The following is a 21,096-nucleotide window of genomic DNA, read 5'->3' on the forward strand; positions in this document are numbered from 1 at the left end:
TAAAACTAAACACTTCTATAATTCTATACTTAAAGAGAACACAGACTCATCACAGTTATACTTTTATTACATAATGCACCATGCTGCCCAGAAAATATAATCCATCAGATCAGAGTTGTATATCCAAGCAAATTCTAATAACCTCCTAGACGTAATCCTTATTGCCCTTTAGAAGCCAGTGGTTTCAATAAGTATACTAAAAAACATTATTTTTATATTTTACATTAGCATTTTTACATTTTAAACATTTTGCGTCCTTGGATAGGTCTCACTTTCCAACAGTAATAAACAATTCTTTGAATTTGGACACAGATATCTGTTAACAAATACGTGAATCATGGGGGGAAGTGCACCTCAAAATACATGCTACATTATCCCAAGATTCAGGGTTAAACACCCTAAATACTGTATGTTGGATCAAAGGTTAGGTTATTCCTAAGAAATGACAAGCATTAGTCACTTAGACTAAAAAGTGACAAAGTTCAGATTTCCCCTAAGAGAAATTCTACCATTCTGTGTTTAAATTTTATAATATAAACTGTTGAAATATAAAACAGTAAAGACTAGGGCCGGCCCCGGGGCTGAGTGGTGAAGTTCACGTGCTCCACTTCAGAGACCGAGGGTTTCGCCAGTTCAGATCCTGGGCACGGACATGGCATCGCTCGTCGGGCCACGCTGAGGCAGCGTCCCACATGCCACAACTAGAAGGACCCACAACTAAAATATACAACTATGTACTGGGGGGATTTGGGGAGAAAAAGCAGGAAAAAAAAAAAAAGAAGATTGGCAACAGTTGTTAGCCCAGGTGCCAATCTGAAAAAGAAAAAAAAAAACAAAAACAGTAAAGACTGATGCTTTATATGACAGACATTCTATCAATTGAATATTACTTGTAAACCCAAAGTATTCTGCATCCTTTAGGATGATCATATAAATGGCAGAAACATGAATTACACGACCATCAATGTAGTAAACAAATTTCAATTCATTAGGCATATCATGTATGAAATATAAAAAGGTGGCAATATTTCAGATATTTAATAAAATATAAAAAGATATGTGCTAAAGACTTTAGGTACAAACCACGCACAACTTTAAACCAACTACCTTTAGTTCTTAAATAGAACACACAAGTGTCATTCATCTGAACTAAGCAGGCCAAGCAAAATATCCTGTGATTCCTATGTTCTCCTCAATGTCGAAATGGGTGGATAAATTTAAAGCCTGTTCTCTCAAGAGTTGCTTTATAGGCAATTTTCTCCCAGTATCAAGGTCTGCAATTTCCATTTGGCTGCCAGTTTGCGATTAAATTCATCACCTTTATTATAAAAATGTGCTCTACTCCACGGCCTGCTGCACAAGAACTATAAGGAAAACATTTTTCACTGCTAACGGCAAAATCATTCTAAGGCAACCATCACATCCACTCAGACATCAGCTTCCTCAACCTGATGTAGGAGCCTATCACTCACAGGGAAAACTGGTAACAATTTTGTAACCCACAGAAACTAAGTTCTATAGAAATGCCATGCTGTAAGTTTTTCTGGATAAAACACAAACTCCAAATTTTTAAATTCACTGTCATTGTGAATGAATTAGCCACAAGATAAAACGTCAACATATAGAGTATTTCCAAATTTCAATAAAGGACAATATAATTGTTAAGTGTTAGATAATTAAGCATCTATCTTTTATTTCATTATTTAAAAGTTCATGGTTTGTGTTGTAGCTTAACTTTCACCGGTTGGGCAAACGGCCAATGGTCAAAGGTAATTATAAGACATATATGTTTATATTTATGTAACACTTTTATCTTGACTTTATCTTAATAAGTCACAATGTAAGCTTCAGAGGGAAAAAAAAGTCAGAAAAGAAATAACACTTCACAAATAATGGCATTAAAGCTAGTCTTCACGACACATTTAGGAAAATATTATTCATTTGTGATATTTACATTTTTTAAAGATTATCTATAAAATTAACCTTTACTTTTAGAAACTTGACCTGTATGCCAAAAATTACGAAAGCTCTTATTTTCAAGTAAATTTGATAGTATTCATTTCGGAATTCACAGGGGAAAAAATAGAACTAAATTTCACATTAAGTGAAGCCTGCAACCAGAGGAATTATCAGATCATATGCGAACCTAGAAGAAATTTTCACCTTCCTGCCAGGAAATGATGTGTTCCCTTCCATCTTAACCTGTGCATGCCTCTGTCACAGCAGTTAAGCACTGTACTGAAGTTTCCCCTTGATTTCTCTCTCCACACCAGTGCAGAGCTCCTTAAGGCCTGGACTATGTCTTCTTCATCTTTGCATCCCCAGCACCATCTTATTTATCTTTCTATCACCAGCACCCAGCAAGTGCTGGATTAAAAAAAGTTTGGGGAAAACTAAATTACAGCAGAAGTCAACATCGGTTTTGCTAAAACTACACGGGCCACAACCCATTAAATTTATATTATTAGTCAAAATCAGCATTTTTCTAAGTGGAACAGAACAGAAAAATACGAGATTACATCATAGGTAATATGGACAAATATTATTTCATGAAACTTTCCATTTCACCTGTTTAGTTATCTAAATATATATATTTGCATGTATATAACAAAATATTTCTCTTTATAGGTAGGATTTAAAAACATTTAAGATACATCCCTTTTCTGGTTCATATTACACCATTTTTCTGGTTCATATGTATAATGTCAGGATATATGTACTTGTTATTCAATAAATATTATTAATAATCAAAGAGACTCTTGATCCACAAAACCACAAAGTCACAAAGACTTTTACTTTGAGGATCCTCTTAATTATCACTACTTCCTCCAAAACCTTCACTCTTTTGCCTTTCTCAGGCTCAAAGCCATATGCCTTTAAACATCAATAAAGTAAAACTTTCGTATTCAAATTTGGACAACCTGAGACACATGTGCGGCTACCACGTAACAAAATAACAATGTTACTGTGGTATCCCCTATGATGTTCAGTTAATATATTTCAATAAGAAAATCAAAAGTGATGGTCCTTGAATAAAAACAAAATGTGAAAAATAAGACTTTCATGTTCCTTACCACAATGTAAAATAAATAAATTTCCCTATACTTTATAAACAAACCTAAGATTTTCTCACTCAGATCTTACTTTCATCTTCCCGAATTACTGTCATTTTCTTATGGGATCCATTTACCCCTCTGTTCTCCTTCCCTTTTCCTATTTTCTTTTATTCAAGATTTATAAAAGAACAACATAAACTGTTTTTTAAAGACACCTTTCCTAAATTAATCAGCCTTCAAAACTTAGATAAGCTTACACTAACTTATGAAATGACAACTTGTATGGAACATCACCACAAACACGTCTAAGGCTTAGTCTAGCAATGGCAGAGAACCTGAACTGAGTATTCAGAAGACACTAAGTGGTTTTCTTGCTTTCCCTTATCTTTACCTTAGACTTTTATCCCATTATTCTAGGGCTAATGACCTAGATCTATAAGAAAGCGGGGGAAATGAACAGCTTACTCTAACAAATGATTTTAAAATATTTATACTGTGTAAAATATGGACAGTGGAAGTTCTTATGCAAATGTACACTAAATTGTTCCTAGACCTAGAGTCAGCCTGCTGGAAAATGCTAATGGAGACTACCATGAACCTAGGAGAGCTTTTCGTCTTTGATTCAACATCAGTTTAATGACAATATCACTCCGTGTATTGGATGCTTAATTTTACTCTTATTTACAGGAAAAGTTAAAAATACTCTGGGTAGATCTCTCAAGCAAAGAAATAAAATTTAAAATAATTAAGACTACCCACACGTCAGAAAGTAGTCACACTAGACAAATTATCAGTTATGATATAATTCTCTACAGAGGGGATCAGGCCCAAAGGTAGCCTATGACTGGATAATAACTTACAGATATATTTCTGTCACAAGAGCCAACTGAGCTACCATTCCTGAAACCTGCAGTTTCTAACCTGTAAAACTTCTTCATACCCTTTGTAAATCAACTGCATTTACATACATAATGAAAGGATGGAAACATGATCACTAAGAGCCACTCCAGCTTTAAAATCTCAATTATAGGATTTTTCTTTGAATAAAGACAAAATTTTTTTAATAAAAATCCTTTGGGCATTCCAGGTGAAATGCTTTTCTACCATCCACCCTTGTACTTCCCCCTTTTTAAAGGATGCTGCAAATCATAAATGTCATCAAAACTTTCATTTTATGATATGACTGAATAACTGCTGTAACAACAGAGAAAAAGAGAGCTAATCTTGTATTCACAGACTAAAATCTAATTTTACAGAAAAGATTCAACTGGTTACTGACTTACAGAGCTCACAAAACTACTGCATCACTGTACCTCAATGTTTATTAAACAATCTAACAAACATAAATATTTTTCTTTCCAAAATTTAACAATTTCTCTTTACTTTACAATTGGGTAGTTCCAAAATTTAAAAATTTTAGACTTAAACCAGGCATACGTTAGAACATCAACGTATTCCTCTTTGCATATCTATTTTAAAGTATGTTTCAGTTGGATGTTTAAGTTGTAAGGATTCTACGTTAATTTTCTTTTATTTAGAGAACTACATTTTTTAAAGCAGTAAGTCTAAATTTTTGTTTAAATAATACATTGAATAAAACAAAATTTACTATTGAAAACATTTGCTTCAATTGTTATATAATTAAAGCCAGAAAGGACACTTTTTCTTGTTTCCTTTCAGATGGAATTTGAAATGATCCCAAACTAAATGAAATTTAACTATTTTTTTCAAAGGGTACTTTGATCTGACTTGAACCAACATTCTCATTCAAAAATAAGATTCTCAAATAATTATTATTTAAAACCTCCTCTCTCTAGGATCCACAGGTCTTTATAACCCTCTTTCTGGTATTTCCCATAAGGAACTCTCAGACCACTAGTTCCAAGAAGAAAGGGAAAAAAAAAGGGCATTCTTTACCAAGTAATTTCAGAAAATGCTCAGCTGAACTGAGTTAGCTCTCTTTACTGCAGATCCTGGATATTTACATGTCAACACATGCTGAATTCACAAAAGGAGTGTGCAGCACTTCTCTGACTACAGAACCCTTCTATTCTCAGACCACCTCTGGAGGCCAGTATTGTATGAAACACAGCAAACACTTCCCTAAAGCCTCCCTCAACTCAGAGTCAAAGTAGCTGATCTCAATCTCTCCGCTCCCCCTTAAGACTGCAATCTTTCAAGCCAACAGAGCAGAAGCAAATGGGAAGGATGATGACAGGCAGGCACATGGCAGAGATCCATCCACACATACAGATCATGGTATCCTAGCAGTCAACCTATGGCGCATCTAGAAATCCAGACGTCCATCTTTCTCCACGCACCCAAACCCAACACAATCACGAACATATAGACACAGAAAAGAACTAAAACAAACGCAATCATAATAAAGGGTTAAGTAAATCCAAACATACTAGTAAAACAGAATACAAAGCCAAAGTAAGTATGCACAGATTAAAAAAAAAGTTAAAATAATAGAAGTTAAGTGGCAAAATAACAGGGAGAGTGAATCAAGAAAAAGAAAATCTGAAAACATGCAGCAAGCATAGCAATCTATCACATTAACACATACTAAACAGAAATATGGAGGCAGATGACAGGGAAAAAAAAACTAAGAAAGATCTAAGAGGAAAACGCTTAAATGGGTCTCCCACTGTCAAGAGGAGAGAATCTAAACTGCAGGCATTTAAAGCTTTCTGCAGTAGAGAATTATTTACTTCCTTTCTCCTTCTTGGAAGGCTCTCACATTCCAGGATAGTGTTCCCTGGATCTAGAACACTACTCCCTCACCTTTTCTCCACTTCAATCCTATCTACCCTTCAAGAGCCAGGTGAAATTTTAACTCTTTTGAAATATTCCATAACCTCTTCAGCCTAAAGGGACCTCTTTAGCACCAGTCTTTAGTAGTCTCTAGTTTATTATACTTTATATTACTTTTCTTTTCATGCTATCTACTCTACTAGACAACTTGAAGGTAAGGAATGAATTTGAAGCTTTGTTGTATTCCTCATAACATCCTACACATGGTATGCATTCAAATTTTGCAAATAAAAAATTTCAAATAAATATGTTGTCATTAAAAACTAATATGTGACATATGCAACTCTGACATTATTCAAAAATTAGATATCACATAATAGTAATCACTTTCTACTGGAAGGCAGTATAAAATGCTGATTTCCGAATAACCACACTGCAAAAATAAGAGAGCTTGGTATTCATAGGGCCCAGTTACAATATTTAGTAACTTAAGGCTTTTTAAACAGTGAGTAATAAACTTCAGAAACCATTTGATATCATCATCAAATAAGCTTCCTAAAAGCAAAGTGGTATGTCCAATAGAGAATAGTTAAGTAAATTATGATATACCTCTATTAAGATAAACTATGTTACCATAAAAACTATACTGTCAAAGAATATGAAATGGCAGGGGAAAATGCTCATGGATGTAATTAACTTTAAAAAAACAAACCTAAGAATAGTATTACAACAGGATCACAATTTTGTTATATCTATAAATGGGGGGGGTAGACTAAAAGGAAATGCATCAAAATGTTGACAGTGATGATCACTGAATTATAGATGATTCTCATTTTTCAATTGATACATTTTTGGCTTTTTTCCATGAGATGAAGAATACTTGTTATCATAAGAATAAAATGCAGGTGTCTAGTTCTTTATAACGACACTTTTTTTAACGATTACTAGGAGGGAAAAATTTCTGTTTCTCATAAACTCTCAAATGACTTTAAGAAACAATCTTAAAAATGCATACACAAAATTGGCCATTCCTCACTTTCCCTGAAAGATAATAATTCACATTAAGGTTCAAATACAATATGCTATGATACCTCTCTGGCCATACCACCACCTTCCCCAGGATTCAGAGGCCACAAACCACGCTACTGTCAAGGCGAACTGAAAATGCTTGCATCTTCAATTCTCTACATTTTAGGAATAACAAAAAAGAGAAAAAGAACAGTCTGGGGGAGAAAAGTAAAATGCAAGTTACTATCAGTTCTGCAAAGGTACCACAATGGATCACTTCTTCCCTGGTGCTCCACACATAAACAAAGACATATATATTCTTCGCTCATATCAGAGTTCATAAGAGAGCTAACAAACTCCTGAGTTCAATCTCAAGTGACTGAAGAAAAAAAGGTATTTTGCAACTGAAAAAAAGCTCAATATAAAAACTAGAAAAATATAATTTAAATGCATTAACAAAAACACATACTTCAAAATCATATCTAAGAAGGAACTTAAATAAGTACTATTTCTTTAACAAATGGAAAGCGTATTTTAAAACAAAATATTTAACATTTACCTAACTAAAAAGAACTGACAAGGAATGCTATGAACTATAATAATAAAGTGAGATAAGATTACCTTTTACTGCTGATAATTTTTTATTACTACGATAAAACTATAATCCCCAAAAGAACTTTCTCTTCGTATAACATATAAGAGTAAACTAAGGCACACATTGTTTTCTGATTTACCTTAATAAAACAAATCAATCTCCTGGTTAATGACTTTACAGCTGCAAAGATAATATACAAATAGAACACCTTTGAACAAATCTGACTCAGTCCCCTGCCAAAACAAACAAAAACCCTTCAAACAACTAAGGTGTAAAGGCAGACACTGTATTTCAGAAAATTGCTGCAATCGATCCGATGTCCTAAACCAGTCATATTTTATATAGTAAACATACTAACATATGGTGTCTTAAAAAAACAAGTTCTTTAAAGTATCACAACTGATTTATACATCACCCCAAATACTAAATTCAGTAATTGCTATTCACCATATTCCTGAGCAACTCTTCTTTTACAATTTAAAGGAGAAAAATGTCCTATTCTGGCAAAAGGGTCATTTCTCAACACATTTTAATCACTAAAAACTGGCTTGTGTGTACTAATATCTCCATCTGCTGGAACATAACTTCCTTACTATTAACAGGTCTTAAGGACAAAAACTTTGCTGTAGAGATTTTGCAACTACTTATAAATAAAATTTTCAAACTTAATTTCTACCTCGAGGTTTTCTCTACCCTCATAGGACTTCAAAAGCTGAAAGAGCTATACTTATTCTTTTACCAATACTATTCAGAAGAATTTACTAAATTAAAACCTTTTTGCCTGCTATGTACTTTTCCTACCCTTTGCTTAAGACACAAAGTATTAGTCTAAGTAGTACAACCTTCTCCTTATAAGTTCACTATCTTTCTACATCATATCTCCATAAAACACACACCTACTAACCCCTGACTTTAAAATATACATATATTTTCTTCTAATTTCTGCTGGACATCAGGTGAAAGCTAACAGAAACGGTCAGTACAATAGAAGAACTTAGCTAATAAGTGACAGCATCAAAAAGTCAAAACGCTTTGGTAAAAAATACTTACTATAGATAGAATAAGGCCAAAAAAAAAAAAAGGAAGAAAACTGCAATCAATTAGAAGAACAAGAGGTCACTGGCTGCATCTATAATTTGTAATGTGTCTAAAACGCATATAAAAATGTTTAAACATATTCATTAGTTTTACTGTTGTTAGTTATATTATTGCTATTTTGAAAGTGTTTTATTCATACTAAGTAATTCTGTCACTGTCAGAAACCAAGTTAGTTTGGTGTTGGCAGAAAAAAGATATGATTATAAAATCAAATGTAATGTTAAAATTGAATTGAAAATACAAACATGAACACATGAATTTCAAAATCGATATTGTCTAGTTCTGTCCACAGAAAATGGCCTGGAAGTAACCTTCTCATGACAGCAATGAACACGTTTAGTGCCTAAACTCACGTCTCTAACACCATTCCCACTAAAAAGAACTTTGGAGAAACGGCTAATTCTAGCTGTGGGGCAGGGACAGTACAAGGTGAAGTTAGGACATCAAACTATCCCAGAAAGCAAGGAAAATTTCAAAAGACACAGGAGCCAGTTAGACTATCACCGCCCAAAGATGTGACAATTTGAACCTCAAAAAGAATAATAATGGTAGTTGACTTAAATATAGTGAGTCCATGAAAATTCATGGGCCCATAATGATGATCATGAAAGAGAAAGAAAGAAAAAATTCATCTGTCACCATTTGAGACAGTTGGCAAACCAACACTTTTGAGAACCAAGCAATAATTAATAATAAGCATCTATCTGGCTTTTCCATTAGCAACTTACTTCAGAATAGTAATATATCCCCTACTGGTGAAAGAAAGCTTTCCCTTTTAAAGAATACCTAACTTTACGGTGGAAGGATCAGTCTATTGCTACCCTAACTCAGGCATCAATCTCAGCTTCCTTAATGGTGGAACCAGATTCTTCACCCCCAGCATGATGCAACATCAAGTACACAGCATCACCAATGATGTTATACTTGAACTTATTCAATCCTTTAGACCTAACTTCCAAAGTACTAGATATAGAGGGCAAGGGCATAAAGGAACAAGCTCAATGACTAGGAAGTTACATCAGTGTCATAAAAAAAGACATGGTTCTAGATTAAAGAGACTTAAAGTCATAACCAGATTCAAGGACTGGTCCTGAGTCAGATTCTGATCTGGACAAGCCAGTTACAACGAATATTTTGGGGATAACTACAGAAATCTGAATATGGACTGATTATTACATTAACTCTAGGATTAATCTATTTTGTTCAATGTGATGTCACTGTGTCGGAAAATGTTAGTTTATAAAGAGATACATAAATATTTAGAGAGAGAATGTCAAGATATCTCTAATTTACTTAACAAAGTCTAAGTAAAAATAAATACAATTAAATAAAAGTAAAATGGGATGATGAGTGTAGTAAAGTTCTCAAGAAGTCTTCATTGTACCTGATAACACACAGATTTAACAATAGATGAGTGAGCTTGGGACAAAATTTTCTCCAAGTCAAACTAACTCACGAATTCCTAAAATTCTCCCAAACTAAGTTTCTTTTTCAATTCTCTTTAATTCACATAGAAATGAAAGCTCAATTCTAACTAATCAAAAATTGGGCCAACAGCTAAACAAATGAGCCTCACATGTTCTCAATATATTCAGGAAGAATATAATAACCTGTGGCTAAGGAAAAAATAACTTGTGTATATGTTTATTTTTAGTTAAAACACATTTTTAAAAAACTCTAGTCTATATCCAAAATACAGAAAGCTCAAAATATTTTTATTAAATATTATTTTGAGAAAAGATAACTATTTAAAAAAAATTTCCTAACCACTTAACTCTTTACACTGTGTCCAATTTCTACTTCGTCAAACCCATATATTCCATATGCTTGTTTACCCCCAAAGAGTTCATTATGACACCCCAAAATAATCCAAACCTTCAATGGTTCCTTACAAAACTCAGAATAAAATTGAAACTCTTTATCCTGGCATTCAAGGCCCATCACAATATAGCCCTAACCTCATCTTCTGGCTCTAACTCTCAATTCTCACTACTTCCCTACATGCATTTGCTATCCCAACTAACAATTCAGACACACTTTTTGAAAATCTTTCAATCTCCCATCACCAGTGTTTTGATGCTGCTGCACTATCCATTCTCCTGGAATGTCTTCTACTCTCTCATTCAACTCATTAAATCCTACCAACTATTAATACCAACTCAGGTTCCACTTCTCAAAAAAACCTTACTAGATACTTCAGCTCAAAGTGACTTCTGAACTTTCAGAATGCTAGCAGTGAGTAATCCTCCGGCACATAAAAATGCTAATACCCATATGGATAAATAAAATATCCTTCTCCTTGTTTCTTTTCTTCTCTCATTTTCTACAAGCTGCTTATCTAATTGCCCATCCTATTAAAAACAACCTAAAACTGTCGAGAGAAATTGAATGCTACTTTATAGTCTGAGAAGCTCTTTTGCATACAATACTCTCCAGCCTCCGAGTATTTTGATTTGAGTTGGCAGGGGAGTTGATAATTCCATTTACAGAAGCAGCAGCTGAGGTTCAGAGAGGGTAGATATTTTGTCCAAGGTCACCAAACTAGTTAACTGCCAAGTCATGAAGAGATACCAGGTCTACTAGTCAAAGAACTCTTACCACTTTGCAATATGGTCTCATTAGCATATGGACAAAAATTCATTTTCATCCTTATGCGGGCTCACGAGTGTACACATGCATACAGGCACATGCAGAGTGGACACCAGCATACCTGTAATAACAATGGGAACATCACTTGCAATAATGGTGGTAGCAGTAAAAATAGCAGAGGATTAGTTGCAGTTACTTTCAGAGTAATTTATATTTGGCCTTGATTTGAAATTTTTATTTCTTCTTAAAAAATTTATTCACCTGCCATGTAACAAAAACTCTAGTAGAGTGATACAATTAATGTAATACAGCAAGTAAAGAATTGTCGTTTATGTTTAATTCTTCTGAATATATTCGAAAGCAGCAGTCGATGCTCCAGATGCAGGCATAAGGAACGGGATGTAGTGGCTACCTAGTGCAGTTCCCATTTCCATTCAATTCATCATCACCCACCTCCTGGCTGTCACTCTTCAGAGTCACCTACCTATGCTATTAACTACCCTGTGCTAATCTAAAACTGATGCAAGTGTACATCCCTTACTTGAATCACCTGGCAACATTAATCCCCTCTATTAAATCTTCCAGTCAAAAACGTTGCTTCCTCTTGAGTAGTTATTAAAAATAGTAATCATAGTAATAATAACAGCAACAACAACACTAAATACACACTAGATTTATTCATACCATATTACTTAAAGAGCTAAGGCTCTATCCTTTGGTTTCTAAGATTAAGTGTATGAGCTGAAATACTCTAAAAATGCCTTTACTTTCTCACTTTTAGCTGCTTAACTCTCATAAAGATTTACTATTAGAAAAGGAAAAAGAAACACATTCTAGCTCCAAGAATTTGACCAGCATTTGCTCAAGTCCAAAACAGCACTGATATTATCACTGATTAGCAAAACCCTCATTTGCTTTTTCACCTTCATGTTCACAACCTGAGGCCACAGCAGCAGTTTTTTAACACGAGGAACTATTCTTGGTTTTTCTTCTGCAGTCTCACTTACAGAGTGGCACAGTCAACCAAACAGACCAGAAAGTAGAACTGAGGGTCTGGCTCCAGCCCTGATACTACTTTGCCTGTGATCTGGACCAGTCACATGTCTCTAGACTCCGTCTCTACACCTATGAAATAAAGATCATCCCTCTACTCTCAGTTCCCTTGCAGCTCTTGTAATTTCGTGATCTTCTGATATTACTTAAATTTTCCTTACATTCAACTCCATCTAAAAAGAAACGTTTTGCATTTCTTCCAGTTTTTTTCACATATACATCTCTTCAAATACTCTCGTAAAACAATTTTGAGACCCCCATAAAATATTACAACACTGAGTTAATGAAAAAAAGGTTCCAAAAGAAAACAGCATAAAAGCTTGTTTTACCACCACTTTCCTAGTTCTCTCAAATGTAATATATATGTTACATATTTATTCTTCAATTTTTCCTATATATTTTAAACTATTAGGTTAGCTTAAAAGCCCAGGGGTTCCCCCTGATAATTTGTAACTGACTAGGTGATTATGCCCAGTCTTTACAACATCTCATGCTGTGCTAAAGCCAAAATTAAGATGCTTACTTAAGACCTTGCTCCCTTTTCCACTGTTGATATATAATCATTTCAATCCTGAGGCCAAGCAGACATTTCCTTACATCAAAAACCTTCCTTGTTCTGGAACTTCTCCATCCCCAGCACCCTCTCCCAAGTATTTCAAGGCCAGCTCACATGCACTGCATGTCTCCCTTTATACACATGCATGCTTGCACATACTCCCATGCACACAAATACGCCCTCTCCTTATTATCATGGCCACATAACATAGGACCACTTTACAGATTAACTGCATTTTCCTGTTTTTCTGACACTTCAATACCGTTGAAAAGCATCCAAACTGACAAACTCCGCTTTATCACAAATGATGTGACAGAAGTGTTACAGTGTGATTCATTTCACCAGCCTCAAAATTTAGTTTAATAAAATATATAGGTTAGAATCAATATATGAAACAACATTATGAACACGAACAAAATTCTGTTTATTTTGTTAGACTAGAGAGTAGTGCTGGATTTTCAAACTAAAGTTTCTGCTTTAGGAAATTCAGGAAATGGTGAAAACATTAAGTACAGTCATTTGCTTGTTAATTACAAGAATTCTGGATAAATCACCTATCTTCTACAAGTTACATAATTGTTAAAAACTCATGACAGATTTATTTTACAACATTGTTAAGGCTAAAGCAGAAAAGTAGACTCCTTTTAAGAGGGTTAAGTTTCAGTTAACTGAAATTTTCAACTTATCAGTCTTCTAAGTAAAGGCACTGTTTCAAATTAGCTTAAAGAAACACCTGTGTTTAAAAAATTGCTATTTGTGTTAAATTACTGTAACTGCCACATATGTTTATACTCAGCTTTCTTCTAAACTAAAACCATTCAAATAATCCTTATTTATCCTGAACACATCAAAGCAGCACTCAAAGACAAGGAATTTTTCCTATTGTGCTTTGTACAAAGTATAGATCTCCATATGGGATGAATGTTTACTTTTACAGGTAATTGACTAGGGAAAAGGTTTATCTATATAATGCAATAAATGCCAAACTTTCAAGAGCTGAGATGAGCACTGATAGCTTTTCTTTGCTTATGGACTGATATACTTTGTATAAAGTCTGACTAGAAACTTCTTAAGTAAAGCAATTTTATCTTTCTAATTCTCATTCACACCCATGGCAGTAAAGTAAAATTAAGATTAAGCTCCTTAAGGGCAAGTATTGCAAATAATATTGTGCGATTTCTAAAAAATATCATTTTTAAGGAAAAAACACATGTACCTTTTGCTAATTGTCTAAAACGATCACTAATCATTACATAATTTGCTTAATCCCACATTTTAGAGAAACTAGAAATTAAAGAAAGGACATAAAGCATTAACCTATTTATTAATTCAACTAACATCTAAGCGTGTACATGTGCCAGGATATGAGGTGGGCACCTTCAAGGAACTAATTAACAGACAGATGCAAAAAGAGATATTACTATTACAATGTTAAGTATGATGATAACTACATACAGAGTAATACTTAACACAGATCCAGGTTATGTGTACAGTCAAATTTCATAACACAGTCACACTAATAAAACAAACTGTACTCACTACAAAAAGTTTAATGCCCTTTTTGCTTTCTGTTAAGCGAAAATAAAGCTGTAAAAATCTTACCTGCACATCAAACAGGCTAGCTATTTTGCGCCCCAAAACTGAAATGCCAATTTTTAAAAGGGGTACAAGCATTCCCTAAAAGTTATAATTATGGGAAAAACACATTATTGCACTTAAAATTACAACTGAACTGTCTTGATGTCCAAAAAAGGAGGTGTCGGAGAAAATAATGAAGTCCTATCAATTATGTAAATGTAAAACTGGTATATAATTCCGACTTTTTGACATGGGCCCACGCACTACCCCCATCCCTTGGCCCTAAAATAGATCCTTGGATATCCTCACAATAGCTGACATACCAAAAGCAGAAAGTTGCTCACTGGGCTCTTTTAAGTTATCAACAAATAAAACCCAACAACGGCATAGCATTTTCCACCTCCAACAGAAAAAGCTAAGTTTTACTTATAACTGCACCATCATAAATCAAACAAATTATATTAACTGCACTGAATTTCTCAAGTAAATTAAAATATGGTTCCAGATTATAAAAAGCGCCCCTATGATCACACTGGTATAATTCTCTTAACACCAAAAACCAAGTCAAAAAACAAAACATAAACCTCGCATGTCTAAGTATTCTGGCCTCACAAAAGGAACATCTGAATCACACCTCAGTAAAGGCAAGGTCAAAGCCCTGAGCGAGGGGGGTGGTGGGGGCTTGGTTATTACACTTCATGCCTTTTGTCACAGGCATCTATTTCCCTTAAAAAGCAAACCAAAAGCCACTTGTTCTTATGGAAAACTGATGCATTTGAATCAGATTCAGGACAGTGACTAGTGAGTGGATAATTACAGAAATATAATGTATACAAATCATTTAAAAAGTCAAATTAACTTATCACTTGATAGTCTCAAAGCCTTTTAAGAAAGGAGCTCATACCAAACACACTAGCAAACGCGATTAGCAAAGAAACCTATTTCTATTAACACAATTACTGTATATCCTTGGGAGTACAGCTTTTACTACAAAACACGTAAACTGGAGAAAGTAAAGAAAAAAGAATCACCTTCTGCCTCACAGTATGTCTGCACATTTGGAACAGACATTCTGCCTACGTGGGAGTTTCGTTTCAACAGTACAGAATGCATGCTGAATAAATGACCTATGATACAAACTATCATTTCCATTATTCATTCCCTTATGTGGTTGGTGACACCTCCTGAGTGAGGAGCAAAAAGGATAATGAAAAGAACTGACTATAAATATTGGCTTCCTTCTTACTACTAATTCAAAGGGCTTGTGTATTAAAGGAAAATGTTTGCTCCTAAAAACAGATTACTTCAACTTAAGTAAAATCTGTTTGTCACAGATATTGATTACTGTCAACAATGCTTCTTTAGGGGAAAAAAACTAAAATTGAAATAAACTCAAATAGCAAGAGCCTTCTCAACACCAACAAATAGCCATATAATTTTTAAACCAAAGCTTTTGTAGACAAGATTTCTCTAAAAAAAGCTGAAGGGTAAGAAAACTGAAGGTATGAGACATTCAACAATGCACGCATAATAAGTGGAAAAAACATTAATGTGACAAAATGTTAACTCGTAAAGCAAATTTTAACTTAAAATATTTTTTTGCCCACATTTTTTAAGGGAGACCAAGCAGTGTAAGAAACTAAATTGAAGTGAAAAAGAAATTGTATTACCAAAAAAAAAAAAGATCATGAAAAAATGAAAATGAATTTCTCAAATCAGTAATGCAGAATCTAATTAGCATGTCTGTTCACTTTTTCTGAGCCACACACTAATTTTTCAGATATTCACAATAAAAAGATTTAAGCTGGCCTTCCTCATAAATCATACTATATATTTGTTAATTTTTATATCAGCAATTAACCTTCCATCTCCCTAAAAAATGAAAACTCAAAATCTGATTTTAAAATCCCTAGCTCTCCATTGTGCCTTATTTGGGATTTTTAAGTCAAGCTCATTTTAATTTTGGCCTTACTTCTAAATTGCAATACTTTATAAAAAACAGAATTTGCATTCAAGTACTGTTGTTACTTAAGTTTCCTTTTCATGACAAAGAAAGGTTTAAAAAAAAAAAACAGCAAAAACTTCTTACAGTAACTACTCTTTCCCATGGATGGTCCCAGGGTTCAGTTGAAAACTTCTAAAGAAAGAGCAGTTGACGACTTTAAGACCTCTGTTTTATCTGTAATCGTCTCTATCTTGAATGAAAGATTCTTAAGTACATACTGAAATTATCAACTGAAGTTACATCCTTTTTATGACTGGTCCAACCTAGAATGTACACAAAACTGTAAAAAGCAACCGTGATGAAGATATTTGGCAGGAAGATCTTATAACCCCTCCCGACCAAAAAAAAAAAAAAAAAATCAAAAAACAAAACCAAAAAGATTGTCCATAGTCCACAGTCCAAATATAGGCTAAAGGTTAACTTGGCATGGAATTAAAATACTCAGTCTAAAGCATTTAAGTTTTAATCAACTAAGAAAATCTAGCACACATAAGTCCCAAATTTGTAACCAGCCAAATAAAAATTCTCAAACTGACAGGCAAGTTTTTTAAAAGCTTACTTTTGAAAAATATTTTGAAATAAAACTGCTAAATATTCGTTCAAAATTTCTAGTCATCAGAGAATACATCTACTGTAACTCAGTATCTTGATTAATCATTTAAGGAAAATTTACAGTTTATCTAAATTTAAAAAGAATTTTTCAACCAATCATATAGACAAAGGAAAAGGTAATTCCTAACTACAAACAGAAGTCATCATTAATCTGTTTTGGACAATGACAAGCCACAAAGGGGACAACTTGCCAAATTTCGTAATTAAATCACCCAGCATGTAAAATCATGATGCACTTCAGAAACCAATATTTTTCTTTAGTTAAATTAAGTTTATAAGACGACTAACAATTACAGGAAGCAGCTTATTCCACACTAAGGAATAGCCCCTTTTCCTGCATGTTTGTACCGGTCTGATAAAAAAACAATCAAACTTCCTAGTCATTATGCTGTCCATTTTAAACATCCTAGCTACCACACAGAAGCACTCTTTACGCTACGGAGTTGAAAAGGCTAAAACTCAAGATAGACTAAGAAAAGAGACAGAGTAAACCATATTAAAGGAAAAAAATATTATTTAGAATGTTTCATCTTCAACTAGTGGTCTCCAACATTTACAACTCAAGTAGTTACTATTTCAACGGGACAGAAGTGACCAAACAAATCTCTGTTAGAGATAATGACGTAATCGGAATTCTACATTTAGAAGATCAAAAATTTTTGAAGCCAAAGGTTAGAAACTTCTCAAAAGAGGACCAACACCAAATTATCATTTAGAGATTTGAGATCAACACAAAAGCACAAGCGAGAAGCCTTTCAGAACTAATCAAGAAACTCTATTTTTAAACAGTACGCAGAAGATGAAAATATTTCCAAACTTTTTTTACTACTGCCTCTGCTGATTGAACGCAACATTTTAATTCAAAGAATGTAATTTAACTTTAACCCTAAATACTAGCAAGGCCTATTTTCATTTTGATGTCTAGAAAGGATTCATTCTAAACAACAATACTTAAGAAAAAAAAACCTTAGAAATTTTTACTAACACTACTAAAACTTTCACTTCACCAAAATATGCCAAAAAGAAAACAACAGCATACTACTTTTGAAATGTGATAAAATCGTTCCAATAATTTTAAACAAAGCATTCTCAATGTTTGTAAACATATACGGACACAAAGTGAGATGAAATAACCCACTATCATTTAAATTTCAACTGAATTTAATATAGGTCAGATTATTGAATATGTTACACATTTTGCTCCAAACATTTCTCGTTTTAAAAAAAAATAACTGGCGCCCCTTAGCGCTCACATTTGGAAGCACTCAATTTAAGAGTTCCAACAAAATTTTTTTTTTTTTTTTTTGACATTCCAGAAAGTTTTCTGCCTCCACAATCTTTCAAATGCCAACACAAATAGGAAAAGCAGAACCCCTTAAAGGGACAGCTCAAGCTTTCTCTGGAGCAATTTGAAATTAACAGATTTGCTGTTTCAAGGGCGGAAAAAGCCAGGGCAATACGGATTAGCGCTGCAGGTTTCACACACGTCAGCAAGGGACGAGGGCGCAGGAACACCTAACTTCGGTACTTTGAAAGTTGTTCCTCTGACTTTCTTGACAACAAGAGCTCCCGGGAGTCTTCTTTAACCGTCTTTTCTCTCTTTCATCTCGGAGACATTTCCGGTCTTTTGTTCTTTAGTGACATTCCAACTCCCTAAGCTTCAGAGTCCTTTTCCCCAGCTCTCCTGTAAAAACCTGCACGTTCCAGTGAAAACCCACGATCCGCTGTTCCGCTCTGTAAAAACACCGTTTCCAGTTTTCTCTAAACAGTCCCCCGCGGATGCTTCTGAACCGACAAAGCGAGACTCGATTTTCAAACACGCTTTCCCGTCGCGCGTCTCCCCTCGGCGTCCAGGGACCGCTCGGCTCCCAGGAGTGAACCCGCCAGGTCGCCGCCGCACCGTCTCGGACGGGAGTCTTCTCGCCCCTCTCCGCTGCGCACCGCTCTCCGCCGACCGAGCCTCTGGGCAAACTTTTGCTCCTTTTTCCGCTCGGCCTCTCGCATCGCCGGGTTGCCCGTCCTACGGTAAACTCAGGCGGCGGCGGCCCCGGGAGCAGGCTCTCCGCCGGAGTTCTCTCCAACTCGGGATTACGTCTCCACTCGTCCTCGCGGTATTTCGCGTTCGCCCCCACCCCCACCCCAAAAGTGAAGTTAAACTCGCGAACACTTCTCGCTTCCCCAAACAAAAGGACCGAAAGTGCTTTCCGCTGTCACTCGGGGCGCGCCGGGGCTGCGTCCGCGGCACCCCAGGGCTCCGCGGCGTCCCTCCACCCTCGCGCGCCCGCGCCGCTCCCCTCGAGGGTCTCCCCGCCACACAAACTCCAAAACAGCCCCGGCCGCGGGGTCCTCCGCCCGGGGGCCGCCGGCGTCCTGCGGGAGGCCCGGGCCGGTGCCCTTCAGGCGCCCGCGGGCCGGCGCGGCCGGGCTCCTCCCCGGGAGGCCCGCAGAGCTCCGGGCCGTCGCGGACGCCGGGGCGCGGAGGGGCCTGCGGCCGGCCCCACACACCCCCGGGGCGCGGGCCCCACTCCCCGGCCGGCCCGGCCCGCCCGCCCCGCGAGCCCGGCCTGGGCGCCGCCTCCGTGCGCCCCGCCCGGGCCTCCCCGCTCCGGGCACCCGGGCCCCGCGGCCGCGACCTCCCGCCCTCCCCCCTCGCGGCGGGCCCCGGGGAGAGGGGCGGCCGGGGGCCGGGGGCCGGCGCGGCGACTCACCTTCGTCCAGCAGCCGCTCGAGGTGGTTGAAGATCCCGCAGAAGTTGGGCAGGCTGCTCATGAGCTTCTTGTCGTTCATCAGCTGCATCAGGTAATCCGGGGTGGGCTTCGGCTTCTCCTTCGTTTCCATTTCCCCGACCATATTCCAGGCTCCGCAGCTCACTCCGCCCGCCGCCGCCGCCGCCGCCGCCGCCGCCGGAGAGGAGGGAGGGAGGGGCGGGGAGCCCCGGCCGCCGGCCGCTCGGGACTCGGCGTCCCGCTCCGCTCCGCTCCCGCGCCGGGCGCCGGGGCGGCCGGACCGCGCGCTCGCCGCGCTCTCCCCGCCCCCGCAGGCACTTTCGGCCCGCGGCCCGACGCGCTCCCGGCCCGCCGCCGCCGCCGCCGCTCCTCGGCCGCCGGCTCGGCGCGTCCCTCACGAGGCCGGCGGGCGGGAGGCGGGTCTCCGCGGGCCGAGTGCGGGCGCGGGCCGCTCGGCGCCCGACGAGGAGGAGCCGGCCGCCGCCGCTCGCTCGCCCGCTCGCTCGGCTGGTCGCGCCCGCTCAGCCGCCGCCGCCGCCTCTGCCGCGGGCTCGGGGTCTCTCTGGGCTGGTCCCCGCCGCGGCCGCCTCTGCCGCTGCCGCTGCCGCCGCGCTCTGACTGCGCTCCTCCTCTTCCTCCTCCTCCTCGCCGCCGCCTCCTCCTCCTCCTCACTCACTTGGCGGCGGAGTTCGCCTCAGTTCAGGCGGCGCTGCCAGCGGCGGCGGCGGCGGCGGCGCGGGGGGAGGGGCGGCGGCGCGGGGAGGGCCGGGGGCGGGCGGCGGGCGGGGCCGCGCAGGGCGGCCGTTAGCGGGGCCCGGCCGGCGCGCTCCTCCTCTCGCCGCCGCCCCCCGCGGCCCCCGGCCCGGCCGCCGCCGCCGCAGCCGCGCCGTCTCCTTGCGGCGGGGTGGGCGGCGTGACGGAGGCGGCGCTCGGCGAGCGGGGCCTGGGCGCCGGGCCGGGGTCGCCGCCCCGGGCGGGCGAGAGCGGAGGGAGGGGCCGGTGCGGGCCGCCGGCCGGGGGAGGGCGGCGGGCGGGGCGGCAGGGGCGCCGGGTGGCGGTGCTTGCGACTGGGGCGGGGGCCGCCTCGCGCTCGCCGCCGCCGCCAGGCGGCTCGTCTGGCGGGCGCGGTCGGGCTGCGCGCTAGGTGAGCGGGCTTTCCAGCGGGACGCGCCAGGCAGCGCTCGCCGCAGCTGGCGCCGTCCTCGCCTCCCGTTACTATAGTTTTCTAAACCCTGCTCAGCCGCCACCCCCCAAAGCAGATTTTTTTTTTTTTTCCAACGTCCTGTTGCTTCACGGGGGACTTTCGGGGTGGGCGTCACGTGGCCCGACACGTAGCCGTAAGGTCCGAGAGCGCGTGCGCGCGTCGAGGCCGGCGTCCACGCCCCTTCCGAGGGTCGCCCCGCCCCCGCCCGTGTCCCGCCGGCGAGGGGGGAGGGGCGGGGCCTGCTGCGCGCCTGCGTGGG

The 21,096-nt window shown here is 39.0% G+C and overlaps 1 protein-coding gene across 34 annotated transcripts in view; it reads right to left on the reverse strand.

Moving 5' to 3' along the window:
* QKI (QKI, KH domain containing RNA binding) overlaps nt 1-20,334 on the reverse strand; it is a 151,737-nt gene extending 131,403 nt beyond the window's left edge. For 9 of the 34 annotated variants that reach the window (XR_011434321.1, XR_002805179.2, XM_023632815.2 and 6 more), the window contains exon 1: nt 19,616-20,334. Coding sequence is in view for 28 of the 34 variants with exons in the window: in XM_023632815.2 (XP_023488583.1) it covers nt 19,616-19,757 (142 nt within the window). In the remaining 6 variants the exon portion in view is untranslated. Of the gene's footprint in view, nt 1-11,112; nt 11,225-12,026; nt 12,162-12,679; nt 12,820-14,314; nt 14,497-14,613; nt 14,951-16,379; nt 17,481-18,393; nt 19,006-19,615 lie in introns of those variants that run through there. The other 25 variants (XM_070256097.1, XM_070256093.1, XM_070256112.1 and 22 more) reach the window with 18 other exon arrangements.
* Between the last annotated feature and the right edge of the window lie 762 nt (nt 20,335-21,096).

Source organism: Equus caballus, chromosome 31, assembly GCF_041296265.1.
Source record: "Equus caballus isolate H_3958 breed thoroughbred chromosome 31, TB-T2T, whole genome shotgun sequence".
NCBI lineage: Eukaryota > Metazoa > Chordata > Mammalia > Perissodactyla > Equidae > Equus > Equus caballus.